General features: G+C 33.5%; 4 protein-coding genes across 6 annotated transcripts; all 4 read left to right on the forward strand.

Annotated features, from left to right (window-relative positions):
- The first annotated feature begins 3967 nt into the window (after nt 1-3967).
- Nucleotides 3968-5163, forward strand: LOC18012826. Its single transcript, XM_006393813.2, has 2 exons — nt 3968-4570; nt 4749-5163. The coding sequence occupies exons 1-2, from the start codon at nt 4082-4084 to the stop codon at nt 4803-4805; spliced, it is 546 nt and encodes a 181-aa protein (XP_006393875.1). The 5' UTR covers nt 3968-4081; the 3' UTR covers nt 4806-5163.
- Nucleotides 5164-6326: 1163 nt separating this feature from the next.
- On the forward strand, nt 6327-10166 carry LOC18013009. 3 transcript variants are annotated; one of them, XM_024151685.1, is made up of 11 exons: nt 6327-6813; nt 6988-7089; nt 7383-7463; nt 7611-7720; nt 7809-7944; nt 8026-8124; nt 8318-8405; nt 8537-9063; nt 9152-9349; nt 9446-9787; nt 9881-10166. In XM_024151685.1, exons 1-11 carry the CDS (start codon nt 6523-6525, stop codon nt 9971-9973), a joined length of 2067 nt encoding a protein of 688 aa, XP_024007453.1. In that variant the 5' UTR covers nt 6327-6522; the 3' UTR covers nt 9974-10166. The 3 variants fall into 3 exon arrangements, with proteins under 3 accessions (XP_024007453.1, XP_006393876.1, XP_024007454.1); XM_006393814.2 differs by having other exon boundaries at nt 6329-6813; nt 8519-9063; XM_024151686.1 differs by having other exon boundaries at nt 6329-6813; nt 7387-7463; nt 8519-9063.
- Nucleotides 10167-10765: 599 nt separating this feature from the next.
- Nucleotides 10766-11098, forward strand: LOC18013010 (precursor of CEP5). The gene has a single exon (XM_006393815.1). It carries the CDS (start codon nt 10766-10768, stop codon nt 11096-11098), a length of 333 nt encoding a protein of 110 aa, XP_006393877.1.
- Nucleotides 11099-15429: 4331 nt separating this feature from the next.
- On the forward strand, nt 15430-15732 carry LOC18011817 (precursor of CEP6). Its single transcript, XM_006393816.1, has one exon. The coding sequence runs from the start codon at nt 15430-15432 to the stop codon at nt 15730-15732; it is 303 nt and encodes a 100-aa protein (XP_006393878.1).
- The last annotated feature ends 437 nt before the right edge of the window (nt 15733-16169 follow it).

Raw genomic sequence — 16169 nt, forward strand, 5'->3', positions numbered from 1 at the left:
TATAAATATACATTGAATTTATTCGTAATTTAAAAACATGTTTGCAGCAATACGGAAAATATAATGTTTCGATGATTCTAAATATTTACATGCATGCAAAGACATAAATTTTTCTAATGGAAGAGAAGGTTTCCTCGACGACCCGTTGAAGATTGATGAGGTGATACCGTGATAGGGAAAGTGAGGCTTTTGCGTTAAGGCCAGTAGGCAAATAACACATATGAGGTGGTAGATTCCTTGGGGTGACTGACGGTGATTGAGTCATTTGAAAGTTAATAAGAGTCTTAACTTCGTTTGAAACTTAAGTAGTTGTGAAAAATATATATATGCTCGGCCTCGGCATCCAAGGGAGTCACCAAGGTACTCAATTGAAACTTAGGAGTCGGAACTTCAGCGATCGATGAGAGATGTTATGACAAACAGATATAACATACAGTCATCTGCTCACTTATTTGACGGTTTCAATTACATTAGGTCGTTCGAATGTCAACAATTCCGTTGTGGCCGAATTTTGTTTATGCTCGCTGGTAGATATAGAAAGACAGCATGACACTGAAGAATACCAATGATATCAATTTTATAGACTTTGGTGTTTTTTTCTTTATGATATTTTTATATAATTGGTGAAACCAAGAATATGTTCGATCATTAATATAGAAACGCTTTTGATAGTGAATCGTATTATTTGATTCAATATCGCATAGATAATAAATCTATAAAAATTAATGATAATCACTCGATGGGTTATTCGATGAAATATACATTCATCTCTATAGGACAATTAAATATCCTAATATACTAAATTGTGGTAGTTAATTCTTTTGCTCTGGTTACAGTATATTTTGTTCTTTTAATATTGATTATTTAATAGGCATACCGCATATCTAAGAACATGTTTATTGGGGGGTTTTCCATTTTTAGGCTCGAATACATATGCAAATATGATTAAAAATAAATATAAAAAAGTTCAAAGACTCGGATCTTCAGGATTCCAGGTTCGTCCAAGTACAAAATATCATTGGGCAAAAATGTTTTTTTAATTTTTGAATTAGAAAAAAAAAAAGAAAAAAAGAAATTAATATCTGAAGAATTCTTTAAGAGGGGTTCACCAGACATGGCGTAAGGATGAAAAATACCTGCCCGCAACGAAATTTTTTTATATTATGTTCATGAAAATGGTCAATCAATTAACAGAGAACTTATCTTTGACCAGTCATGCGGACGAAAGCAGTTAGGCCCTCAGCAAATAAAGACACGTGGCATAAACCCACTTGCCACTCATCACCTGAGAAAAGCGCTCTTCGACCATGTGATTGACAACCATGTCCTTTGACTGCACGATACCAAATTTTTTTTTTTTTCTTATATATCTTTTCTTATCAATGTTTTTGTTGTTAAACAAGATTTTCAGCAGTATTAATTTCGATATTTGTCATATTCCATACAGGCTTCCAATATTTAATATAATCCAGACCCAAACCGAAGCTTTTAACCAGATGGTTTGGAAAATTAAACCCAATGCATTAGACCGTCCAAGGCAATAAATAGATAAATAACGCTTTCACAGCAATATGTTGCTGTTAGGGTAAAAACAAAGAAAAACAGAGGTAGAAGCTACATCATAACGCAAAGTTAATAATAATATAGTATAATGCTCAGGGGTGGATTTAGAGGACTTTCTTTACTAGTTGCCAATACCTTTTTTACTAGTTGCAAAACTAATAAAAAATTAAAAGAATTCAAAGTAGAAATTCAAATTTGAGATATTAGGGGATGAATGCTGACTTTAGCCATCTAACCTAACATAGTTTTGTGATTTTATACACTAAATTTTGAACATTAATATTTTTTTAAGGGTGCATGTGCCTCTATAATTAGTACCTTACATTCGCCCCTGATAATGTCATCAGATAAGAAACTAAACAAGGGGAGAAAAAAGAAGCTTCGTGCATGTCCATGTGATATTTTAACCTATATATATATATATATATATATAATAGAAGGCCTGTGGAAAAGGCAATGATTAATATGTAATTTCGCACTAAGTAAACCAAGGTACGATGATTAATACCTTACATTCACGTCAGCAAATAGCGAAATTGAAACGTGAAAGAGAGAACAATATTTGCTCAGTTTGATCTCTCTTTACGTGTACTTAACTTACATGTAACTATACATACTCACATGTAACTTTTACCCAACAAAATGTCAAAAACTTACATGTAAATATATATATATATATAATATAATATATATGTTAATTATTAATAAGTATTTGAGTGTAACAGAAGAAGCACGTGGGGTCAGGGATAGGGTCGGCATCGCCAGCTAATAGCCCTCTTTTCACTATTGAGTCAAACCACAGTCAATGCGAGAGATTATGTTTCATATTTTTTAAAACATTATTAGTGTTTCATATTCAACGGAAAATATTATTTTAATGATGTGTTTCTTTTAATAAAACTTCTTAGGATTCAAGATTTGCTGAAAATGTTGAAAATTTTAATACTTCTCGTAGATAAACAATGTAAAAGAAAGTTTTTTTTCAAATCTTCGGTCGAATTTATTATTGCACGACAACATCTAAGAGGTGAGACACTCTGGCTGTTCCAGAGGCTCGTTAATCATTTTTTTTAATAAAAAATTAAGAAATTTGTATAAAAGAGAGTGACGTAGCTTTCAAAGGCACCTCCGTGGAAGAGATGCCATCTCTCCAAATCTGGCTACTATGACACTTTCCTTTTATATCTTTTCCCACTCATCTCTTTCCATTTTTTATTAGTTTTTACTTTTGATCAATTATTCAAATTTGAATTTTGGACCCACGACTATTTTTATTTATGCTATTGATATTTTGCTGAAGCTGCAAGCCCTAGAAAAGAAAAGTACACAAGGAGAAGGAGGGATCTTTTCATTTACACCAGTAGGGAAAAAAATGAAAGTAAATGCAGGTTGACCAATATTTTTCGTAGTTAATAACCTGTCACATAATCCTCATTAAATAGGTTCCTTTCCTTTTGAAAAATAAAATACAATATAATATAATTAGAGTAAATACTATATTGAGTTATCTTAAGGAAGCCTCCCGGAATCATCCTACATCACCTAAAATAAATCAGCCACAGAAACTTCATTCTATCTGATTTGTTAATTCGACGACAACTCTACAATTATATTTTTTCACTTATCTACGCGTACGTGTGTATTTGTCGTTTCCAAAGTAAGAAAGTGGTTAAACCAGAGAGACTCCTCGAAACTTCTAAACCGTGGTCTTCTTTTCTAAACATTAATGTTCTATTCTCCTATACTCATGATATACCATTATTCATATAATCGACCAAACACACAGAATACTGAAAAAAATATTTTCACACAGAATGGATATATTTATTCATTTGTGCTAGTGAACTACATATACTATTATTCATATAAGTGAGTGTAAAAAGGAAAGTTATATATATTTGAATATTTGATAATAGGATCAAAGTTATACATGAAAAGAAACAGTTCCATGTGTTTTTAATTCTGTGTCGGAGCGTGTCTCAGCAGAAATTCTTGGGCCTAATTTTGTCAAAATTCGAATAGCCAAACAGGTAATTGACACGTGTATAATACATCACCAGCCCAAGTAATTATTTTTCATGTACTGTACAGATTGGTTTGATGATATAATTTTAATATTTATCCAAACAGTAAAATACATACCAAACAACATATACATATATATATATATTCAATGAATATTTTCCGTACTCCTAACAATAACAACTAAACACTTAAAATTCCTTTGTTATTTCCTAGCGCTCAAATTTAAGAATTCCTCCTTTTCTTTTTGATAATTTTTTTATTTTATTTAATTTTACTGTTTAGGTTATTATGGCTTCATCATTGATCCATTGTGCATAAGAACTATTGAGTATTGGGTACTATATAATACTGCACAAGGCTTCTCAATGCAACTGTGCAATTGACTGTCCCTACCAAAATTAATTCTCTCTCACTTTCTCTCTCTCTTTATTTCTCTTCCCAGAATAATCTCTAGAGTGAGTTTATAATTCGACACAAACGAGCTCTGTCTGAAATGGCATGCTTAGAAATGTACAACTCTAATGGTGGTGGTGGTGGTTGTGGTAGTCCCATGAGTCCAAGAATTTCTTTCTCGAATGATTTCGTTGAGATTAGGCCTGAGACGACAAAGACGACGAGATCAAGCCCTCTCTCCAAGCCAGAAGGTTCTTCCTCAGCTTCTGATAACTTCGAGTTCTCTGTCTCCAACTACACAATGATGCCTGCTGATGAACTTTTCTCTAAAGGAAAGCTTTTGCCTTTCAAGGAGACTAATCAAGCTCAAAGAACATTGAGAGAAGAGCTTCTCGTTGATGAAGAAGAGGAAGAAAGTCCTCGTGATGCTACCAACATCTTCTCTCTCAAGCCACCGATGTTCTCGTCTTCTTCTTCTTCTTCCTCTAAGGGCAGGTGGAAAGGGCTTTTGGGCCTCAAGAGAGCTCATGTTGGGTCTAAGAATAACGAAGAACGATTTGTTCATATGATCAACAACAAACAATCTCAGGTATTATTACTCTCTCGTCTGGTTTTTCGTCAAGACTTCCATCTTTTCTGCTATGTATTGATGAAAGTTGTGTAATTTGCTATTTTATAAAAAAATATTTTTGGTTTTAGCTATTTTTCTTAAAATTGGTTAATATAAATGTATAATACTTTTTTCCTTCAAAATTTTTGATTTTCAGGAAGCAATGGGAGGAAGAGAAGGGTCAAGTTGCAGGGACATGAAGAAGAGTATGTAGAGCTAAAAAAAAAAGCTTTCACTTTGTTTTTATTTAGCTAGGAACATGGTTGCTTCCAAATTTTTAATATCTTAGATTTATGTTAATCTTAGATCTGAAAAGTTATTTAACAAAAAAAAAAAAAAAAGAATCAGGCTCTTATATATGTGTTGTTGACGGAGTTGGTTTATTTCATCAACTATTCATGTTTCACCGATCGGTCTTGTGAGATATTCTTTTTCGAAGGGTGAGGAATAGATCTGTCTTTGGATGGAAGAAGTTTGTTTGGCTGTACAAAAGAAAAAGAAAAAAACAAGAGTGTGTGACTGTGTGAGTAGTTCAGAAAATTTAATTTCCAGTTTTTAAAATTGAAGTAACGCATATGTCTTCTGTCTTTATAGATATCTCTTGTCTGTCGATTTGTTATTAGTTATCACCATTCAACTCCAACTTCTCTCTCGGTGACTACATTATCTACTGATTAATGCATCAGAGACTCAGAAATAAGTCAAGTATAATATTTATGCAGCGTGTAAATACTAAATACAGTGCATGGCGCGGTGACGGATGGTTAAAATTGTTTTTCTTAGCCACCATGTAATAAAATAGACCTACTAAAGAATTTTGATTTATGGTGGGTTACATTAATTAAAGTGAAAAAAATCTATACTTTACCGGCAGAGTAGACAATACGAGATATATGTTATTAACAAATAATTGGTTACAGAATATCAATGCCTACAAGATTAGAACATTTAAATTTATGTAGGACATAATGTCCTCAAAATACCAAATTTATGTTTTATTTTTCAAAATTACCAGAAAATTTCAGTTTGTTTTTTTTTTACGACTGAATTTCAATAATATACCAAAGTACAAAGAAAAATACAAAGCTTTGTAAGTGTTCGTAAATCATCTAGTACTACTTCTTCAACATCATATTATCTGTGCTAACAGATCATTAAATTTTTTTTATTTTATTTTTATACGAGCTTATCTGAATACGAATCGTGTATATGTATATAACATGTATTGGTTGAACCTTCAAATTGTAAACTGATGACAAATCCGATACATCCAACAGCTGTCAATATTTTAATACCAAAACTTCAATACCAGAACTATTTTGACTTTATTTTGATCCGTTAATAAAAATTCTATTTTTCAAGATAAAAAATCGCGATGGGCGCTTGCGCTTCTATCGAAACAGTACGTTGCCATTATCAATTTGACTTGCTATACACTTGCTCGTGATAACATACATCTAATCTAAAGTAATCGCACTAAACTTACGAGTCACGCAAGCCGGAATGTCTACAGTTAGACATGTATTCTCAAATTCCATGGACAATTGCTTAGTTTTCGAATGAATATTATTCAATAACAATCAAAATTCGATCTCAACAACTGATAAGAAGTTGGGCTTTATTAAGCCCAAGTAAAATAATGACCCTCCGTATAATTTCACCGCCGGTTATCTACGTAATGACAATCTCTTTAGATGCCACGTGGCATTTCTTTGTGGGTTGATAAATTTTTGGTTGTGTGTGTTTTTAACATTGTAACCCTCACGATGATGAATTTGCTTCTTCACTTGTCGATCCTTCTTCTGGTAACGAAAAATTCAATCACCGATCCCCACACGCAGTTATTCTGATATCGCCGGCCGATTTTCTTCGCCGACAGGAGAAAGATTGAGGTAGAAGAGAAAACCGAGGGAATAGGAAAAAAAGCAAGGATGGACTCTACACCGGTGAATTGGGAAGCGCTTGATGCTCTGATCATCGACTTCGTTAGCTCTGAAAACCTGGTGGTTGAAGAAGACACCTGCGCGAATTCATCTCAATCTCCACTATCGTCTCCTTCCTCTCCTTCTATTTCCTCTTCGTCTTATCACGCTAGATTGATCATCCGCCGGATCCGAAACTCGATTGAATCCGGTGACATTGAGGCCGCCATGGATATCATTCGCTCTAACGCTCCTTTTGTATTGGATGATCATCGGATTCTATTTCGTCTGCAGAAACAGGTGAATATTCTTCTGCCAAAACTGCAGCCGATTAGGATAGGATAAATCTGTTTATGCTTTCTTAGGGCTGCTGGAATATTTTTTTTTGATTTGGGGCATCGATTTTAGGGATAGTCACAACCTCCATTGGAATGTTTTGTTTTTTCTCATATTGTTCTCTTTGTTTCTGTGAAGAAATTTATTGAGCTGTTGAGAAAAGGAACACATGAAGACCGTGTTGCTGCAATTAATTGCCTAAGGACCTCTGTTGCTCCCTGTGCTCTTGATGCCTACCCGGTATTCAAATATCACGTCTCTCTTTTTTTTTTTTTTTTTATGTAACATGGTACACTTATCTACTATTTCATGTTTAGTTAGATCCTTTGCTCTGTTTGTGTAATTTTTTGGCTCCACGTTTTTTGCCATTAAAGCGTATAGGTAATATAAAATCAACCTTCTTGTTTATCTATCCTGCTGGGTTTTCTCTCTTTTTAAGAGATGGTTTTGCACTCGTTTCTGAGTTATCAATACGTCACTGGCTGGTTCTCAGCCTATGAAGTTCTGACCTCTGCATATGTATACCTCTTAAGGAAGCTTACGAGGAATTCAAGCATGTCCTTCTTGCACTTATTTATGATAAAAATGATCAAACCTCTCCAGTTGCAAACGAGGTATGTCACATTCCTGCAGTTTTCTTTCTCTTACGATTTTCTTTAATCTTTCTTGCGGACACAGAACGTCCTATCTTTTGAACTGCTGCTAAATGGCATCCAGAATTTCTATTTTGGTTTATAACGAATGCGCTTTCTGTTTTACAGTGGGCAGAGAAAAGAAGGTATGAAATGGCTGGGCTGATGTCATCTGTCTTGAGAGCTTCTTTACAAGCATATGATCCAGTATTTTCAATGACACTTAGATATCTGATAAGGTAAGGCTATTTTCCTTTTCAGCACTGTTATTATCGGTTTTGTTCTTTTTGGTTTACTCTGCTTAGCCCTTATTTCTACATTTACCAGCATACATAAAGGATTTTGCTTTCACCAAGGGATTTCCTCCGCAGTTTCTGATCTCACCCATAGATTGCTCCTGGAGGAACGTGACCCACCGGCCACTCCTCCGGAAAGCATGTATGAAGCACCACCGTTTGATGAGGTAACGTGGCTTCTTGTTCTTGGTCATCTTGTGATTATATCTGGAACACGCATTATACTAGTTTTTAATATTAAATTTCAGGTGGACATACAAGCCCTTGCTCATGCGGTTGAACTCACTAGACAAGGTGCTGTTGATAGCATGAAATTTGCCAAAGGTGACCTTTTCCAGGCATTCCAGGTTTCAAATTCTCCGTCCTGCATTGCTTAGCATTTCTAAATACTAATTCTGCTTTATTCTCAATTCTCATCACTCTTCACCATCTCTAAGCTGTGTTAAATGGGATCTCTTGCGATGACTCTGGTTGGCGTTTAATTTGTATACATTTTATCCATCTGCATTGCAGCCTAATTCTTGCTTGTACTTATTGCAGAATGAATTGTGCAGGATGCAATTAGATGTTTCGGTTCTTGATGAACTTGTTAAGGAGTATTGCATATACAGGGGTATTGTGGATTCAGGTTGGTGATCAACCCCTAGGCAGTTTCAAGATCTTTTTTTTTTTTTTCATTATTCTACCTCTTTTTCTTGTTTGGCTTTTATGGAATCCTGATCGTTTTTAATCTTCAATCAGAGATGCAAATGATCACAGGTGCTGCCAAACGCAGCCAATCGGAGGTGGGTCACAGGTTATCAAGGGATTGTTCTTCTGAGATAGATCTCAACACAAGTCAACATTCAGATGTTGAGAACTATAGCAGCAACAGCATGCTTAATGGTGCGCTCGTAAATGACACTGAAATGTCTAGCAAACAAGGAGGTGACGTTGACACACGTTATGGCAGTGAACGTACCAGCGGTTGTGAAGATTGCAGCACTAGCTGGTCAAACCATTGTGAAACGACAAGAGCTCTCGCTAGGATTAGATCGCATATGAATTTTGAGAGGAATAAACGCAAAAGATGGCGAGGGAGAGCTGATGAAATGGATTGTCTTCCTGATCTTTCATTTCCAAAGTCTGAGTCAGGCATAAACCCTATAGATGACAAGTATGAGATAGCCTTGGCAGTGAAGGAATTGGTTAGCAGAGGAATGGCAGCAGAAGCTGCTAACGAAATCAGCACCATGGATCCAGATTTTTTCACACAGAATCCGGGTTTACATTTCCACCTTAAGCAGGTAAGGGTTCTAAAGCTCCCTATATATTCCCCAAAGAGAAAATGCGTTCTTTTTGATCGGTAACGGAAGATAAAACTTTTTTGTGCAGGTTGAATTTCTAAAGCTGGTGAGCGCTGGCGATCACAATGGAGCCCTAAAGGTCGCGTGCTCTCACTTAGGTCCCTTAGCCGCCAGTGACCAGTATTTACTGAAGACATTGAAGGAGACACTGTTAGTTTTACTCCAACCCGACGGAAATACACATGGGAATGATTTGCCTTTGAATGATCTCGCAAATTCGCTGCAGGTAACAAATGTGTTTAGTTTTGATGTCCTCTTCTGGTTTTGTCTGATGAAAGCTCAACAAACAAATGGTGCATGTTTCTGCCGTTTTTTTTTTAAGGTTTCTGTCGGTAATAGGCTTGGGATAAAAGAACCGCAGCTTATGAAAATAATAAAAGCGACGGTTCACACGCATACCGAGTGGTTCAAGCTGCAGATGTGCAAAGACCGGTTCAGTAAACTCCTCAAGATAGATTCTTTGAAAGAAATGAACACTGATTTGGTCGGTGCTATCAAATCAAGATCAAACAAAGATAGCAACGCAAACTTTTCGTCTCAAGTGACGACGACGTCCTCGAGCACCATGACCTCCGAAGATGGTGGTAGCAGCAGCTTGATGATGATGACTCAGACTTCGTCAAGAGAAGCTTTGTGGGAAGAAAGTGCAATTCTTAAAGTAATGGTACGATTTCTTCAATATCCTTGTGACTTTTGGGATCATTTTTCGCATTTTTCGATTTTTGCTTATTAATATAGTCACAAGAGATGGTTTCAGGAATTTCTGGCGTTGCCGAGGTCTGACGCAATTCAACTTCTATCACAATACAATGGAAACGCTGAGGCTGTGATTCAGCAACTCTTTGGTTAGAACCAATCCTGACTAAACCGAACAGAACGCAAGTTGTTTTAATTTATTTAAATTTGGATGAGTTTCCATTGGTTATTTTCATTCATTCTGCATTTGCTGTATGTACACTACTTTAAAGTTTACACATACACTTGTGAAAAAAAAAACAATATGCGGACGGTATGGGCCTTAGTGAAAGGAAAATAGCAATAAATAGTGAATTGGCTTCAGTGACAGTTGCTAGGGTTTTGATTTCGGAGTCGGACGAACTTTAAGGCTGTAAAGCTAAAGCTTCTGGTCTGTGTTTTTTTTTTTATATATGAGATCTTTGATTCTTTTTTGTTTCCCACACATAACTTTTTTTAAAAAAAATTATTCATTTGATCAATATGGTTATGTCTTCCGCTTACACTTGCCAGTAGTCTATTTCTTATTCTTGAAATCTTTATATATACTAAAATATAAATTGTGTTCAAATATTATTAAAATTTTTGATTCCACTGATTGCATGTTTTTCGTGCACCAATCATTGTATTTTTAAAAGAATATAATAGCATTCGACCTACTTCGTAAGAATACTAGTAAACAGAACCGACTTAAATTTTAACAAACATAAAAAATCGACTTTAATTCATTTGTTTATTTGCAATAATTAAACACGTATAGTCTCTATATAAATACCCTCATAGAAGCAAGTGTTACTTCACACCACCACTCTCAAATATTCTTGGAGTCTCAATATATTACAACGAAATTTAGTTTTTATTTTCTTCTTTTTTCTGTTTTCTTTCTAGCTCCCATTTTTTACCCGAAATGGAATCGTCTATGGGTCAAAAGAAAACATTGTACGCTTGTGTTTTTTTTATGATGGTGTTTTTTCTAGGGTGTAATTGCGTCCATGGACGAACCCTTAAAAACATGAAAGTTGATGATAAGATGAACGTTGGTCGTGATAGCAAGACAATCATGACGGCGGAACACAATGATCTGATGGTTAATGAAAAGGCAGTGCAGCTCTCTCCGCCACCATATCCACCGTCATCACCACCACCACCACCACCACCGGGAGGTAAAAGTGCAGAAGATTTCAGGCCTACAACACCCGGTCATAGCCCTGGCATTGGGCATAGTATATCCCATGACTAATCATTTTCGTGCACATATGTGTTGTGATTTTTTTGGTTAAAGAGAGTATATGTGTTATGTTGTGAACTTATAATATAGTATTGTCTTGTTAAATTTTTATTAAGCAACTCCATTTATGATAACTTAATAAACAAAAAAATCTAAAAATTCTAATCGATAACTTTTCAAAATATATATTGATAAATTGGAAAGTAACAAATATATATAGATATTTTTGCATCACCCTAGATACTCTTAAAAAATGTCAAATAATAATTATGCATGTGCTCACATAGTCACATGCAGAAAGACAATACAAAGAGTGGTTAATTCTTTTTGTCTGTTATATATATAGTGATAAAGTATGGCATTGGTACTACAGTGAACTGAGAGTATAAATAAGTACATGTTTACTTGGAACTTAATAAATAAAGTCATCTCTTGGTACGTTGTTGTTAATTCTTTAATAAGAATCATTATAAAATAATAACCGTGATGGTGATGGTTGAGATTGTAATATAAAGATTGCTTGACTTTTTGCTTGTCATCATTATGAATCAATGGCATCCAAGCCTTTTTAGAGTTCCTTTCACTGCTGTTACTTTTTCCTATGAATAATATACAAAATTAACCAAATATTTGAAAAGGTTTAAGTTTTACCCTAAGTTTTAATGAGTTTAAAAGATTTTGGGTGGATTAAAAGTTGTTATGATTTATTGTAAAATTATTTTTAATTTCACATTGAATTATAAAATTTGGACCATCGTATTTTTAGCTTAAAAAAATCTACTAAAACATTTTAAAATCACTAAAAACCACTTTAAAAACATTTACAGTAACAATGAATTTGGAAATAACATTTTCAAATCACTGGTTCAATACTATTGAACTTTTTTAAAATATTTTGATTTGTAATATAAGATTTATACATATCATTTCAAATTATTGACTGAATACACACTTTAATTTATTTATTTTTTGAAATTAGGTTCTTCCTCCCTTAGTTCATTTAGCTTTAGTTTTCCCTGCAGAGTAATTTGGAGAAAAAAAAGGAAAAAGCTGTGGTCGGAGACTGTGGTAGGCCCTTCATAGGACTTCCCTGCGTGTGGGAACCAACCAAATTTTAAAAATCAACCTTTTCACTTTTCAGCATGCCATTCATTATATGGCTGCGATGCTGCACACATACCTTTAATATATAGCACGAATAATTGATATTGCGAATACCAACTACAAATTGTATAGCACGAACTTTTATATTAGCATAAACGAAGTTATGCTAACAGAAGAATTAAGCTAGCTAGCTTCATATTCAAAAAAAAAAAAAAAGAATTAAGCTAGCTTGGGGTTATCGGCTCACGCTACTCCATATTTTACATTAATATATTCAAAAATTATCAGAATCAGCTAAATATTAATTTAGATAATTGGTTGCTCATCAAAGTTCAAAAAATAAAAATTAAATAACATTCATCGAAGTCAAATATTACTTTCTTACAAAAATAAATAGTCCACTCTGTCAAAAATTAAAATAAATACATTATCATTTGCTATATCACATGTATAACATCTGATTAAACCAAACCAAAAATATATCAAACTATTGATTTAAAACCTAAATATATTTTAGACTGTTTGATATTTCATGTCCATTATAGATCGTAATAAAAACTATCCAAAATACTGATTAAAAATTTGTTTTTTGAATTAACAAAAGAGCTTGATAGCTAACAACTAATTTAAAGTGAGCGAAACTTGAGATTTTTTTTAAAACTTTCATAAGATGTTTTCTTCTTAACACATGTATCGAATCAACTGAAAATTGGAGAGAACAGTCTTGCTTATGGTTCTAATCTGCTATTCGGTGTTCATTTATTTGATAATAGAAAATGCTTAAAGTTAAAAAAATAATAATGACAAACGACAAAGAAGGAGTGAGTGGTAGGAAAGAATTAGTGGTTAAGTAGGCCTACGGTTAAGTTGATGGCGATGGTGCCTTTGACTTGATTCTCCTCACTCGTTGACGAACTAACTTTTCCTCTCACTCGTTTTTGATTACTAAGATAGTTAGATTGTTTACAATGTTTTTTTTTAATTGCGCTTTAATTTACCTTTACAAGCATGGCGGCATTGTCGGACACATTAAAACTTAAAAGTTCAAATAATAGTTTAAAATGGATGGACCGAATAAAGGAAAACAAGTGTCCATATAAAAACTTCACATGTTGACGTTTAATGACTTATTTAAGCATATAAAACATTCTTTAACGTGAATTTAGTGATATTGGTTTAGCCGATTAAGTATTTCAATTTTCTTGGTGAGAAAACTTCGATTCAGACATTTACATATGATTGTATTAAAAAGGTTACTATCGAACGAATGAATAGTCCGTTTGGTTTGATTTTAACATTTAAGATAATTGGCTTATTGTTGTGTAGTTCGAAGAAGATTAATAAACATTTTCCTCTGTTTCAACCTACCTCTTCCTCTCTAGAAAGAAACAGCTCATTCTAGAGCTTTGTATGAACACCGTTTTTTATAATAAAAAGATTACACTACAATAACAACAAAAAGTAATTTTTAAACGTCACGAACACTATGAAAATATATGCAGCTATGCATACTTTTAATCAGTCAGATACAAATTTAGAGAAAACAGCAAATTTACGTTATGTTTATTCAAATCTTCGAGTGTTTACTTACGGTCAGAAATTTTCTTTACATCACATAACGGTTCTAGTCTTCTAGAAGCCAAAATTTTAAAATACGAAAACATATAGGTGTGTATATACTATATACCTGTATGTGTGTGATTACAATTATTTTTCGTACGAAGATTTTGTTTTATAAATCTGGCTTGGTGGTATTGGAGCCAACCCTTTTTTTGGTAGTGGAGAAGATCTTATACTCGTGAGTGGAGGACTGGGGTCCGAATTTTATAAGAATATACTTCAAAGTCAAGAATACGATCATATTACTAGGGAAACTCAAGAAATGCAATCTTTCTATAGCCAAACATTTCTTGAACATACATTTTTAAATTGAACTTTCACACCATGTTTTTACTCTAGAAAGAAAGAAAATACTAGTGAAGTCTCTTTAAAAAATTCAAGAACATGATTAGGAAGAGATTATTACGTCAAAAAAGGAAGAAATATTTAAGAAAGAGGCACATTCCAATCGCCAACAACCATGCACATAGTTATACTTTTTTGCTCATTATAACTACAAACGGATTTCTTTCAAGATTTGTACGATTTTTTTTAAAAAAAAATAAAAAGTATATAATTAAAAAGCTTTTATACATATTACGTATGGAGATGGCCAGATGGGAGAGGGTTCTTTTAACATTAGTGTCTTTCTGTGGTTAGGGAAGGGCGGCTTTTGTGGAACTTAATCAGCCTTTGGAGATTTATAGGTGTTAAACAATATTTCATTTCAATGCTAATAAATATCCATTTTTAATATCCAAAACTGATTTTATATATGGATATATATATACATATATAATATGAATGATTTAGTATGTGATATAAAAAACGATTTTATGTATGTATAATCAGTTGATCACAAAACAATGAATGATAATACTGTTTAGTCCTGACCAGAGAAAATGTCTTCCCTTTCATGTTTACAAACTCGTTTCTTTCTCTAAATTTATAAGTTCTGATAGAATATACAGTAATACAGTATGTGTTTTTTTTAGGATATGAACACATAATCAAAATCTTAATTATCACAAACCATGTTTTAAATTCCACCGGTAAGTTAAAAAAAAAAAATTACGATACCAGTATGAGTTGGTATATTCAACAATGGAGCACTATGGGAGATTCAGGACATCTGCCGAGAATCCCACGCTTAGATTTTGTCGTATAATTATATCTTTGATTTGTTTACTATAAAATGATAACCAAAAATTAAATTTAAAGATTTTAAAAGTTGAGTTATATTTTATGATGACTGAAACCGACGTTTCTGATATTATATTTACCTGAAAAGATACTAATTGACCATTTGAAATCTCCTTTTTCAGCTTGGCTACATGCCGTCCATCGATTGTCGATTATAAGCATATGTTTAATAGTATTCCTCCTTTGTTTTTTAGTTTACAGTATGCGTTTTTTTTAGTTCTGAGATACACGAACGGTCCAAATTAAATCACTTTGCTCGTTGTACCACTTAAATCACTTTGCTCGTTGTACCACTCACATTACAATTATAAAACCATCTATCTTTCGAAGTAACTTAAAAAAAATAATCCAAAGTCGAGGGATCTCAGGTCTCAAACCTTCTTCTGTCATAACCCTAGAAATAATACCCGCACATACAAAAAAAAAACAAAAATTACATGAAACACTCAACTTATATTATTCTTACCATTCTCTTTATTCCGATGATATTTTATAAGATACAATTCACTGAGGCCAGACAGTTGCGGAAAACCAACGGTGAAGATCATGATCATCACTTCATCACCGGTTACACTGACGATTTCGGGCCTACTTCTCCGGGTAATAGTCCAGGCATTGGTCATAAGATGAAAGAGAACAATGAAAATGTTCAAGGGTTTAAAGATGATTTCAAGCCTACGACACCAGGTCATAGTCCCGGCGTTGGACATGCTGCCAATAACAATGAGACTAAGGCTTAAAAAAGGTTTCAATAGTTTAGGGCACTTCTTCGTTGCATATACTAAATTAATATGTATTTAAAAGTATCGCATAAGTGTAATTTAAATTTAGTGTATGTAGGTTATGATATGTCATTTGTAACTTGGTCGTTTAAGAGTAAATCTAAATCATTAATAAATCTAGATACGAGATGTGTTTTAATTCATTTAAAACTTTAATTTCTTGCAAGTTTTTTTAGTCGGCACATGATTTTGCATGTAAATATATATAGAGTAGATACTTCAATTCGCAGTGAGCTTCTTACTACTTGCGACCATGTGCAAAAGGTAGAACTGCAAAGCACATGAAGAGAGACTTTGGAGATTTTAATATATCTTTTTTTTTTTTTTAAACTTTCTCTTTATTCACCTTCAACCTCTTCCCCACAGAGGCATGTTTTGAAATTACATTCAAATAA

This window comes from Eutrema salsugineum, unplaced genomic scaffold (genome assembly GCF_000478725.1).
Source record: "Eutrema salsugineum unplaced genomic scaffold, Eutsalg1_0 scaffold_6, whole genome shotgun sequence".
Lineage (NCBI taxonomy): Eukaryota > Viridiplantae > Streptophyta > Magnoliopsida > Brassicales > Brassicaceae > Eutrema > Eutrema salsugineum.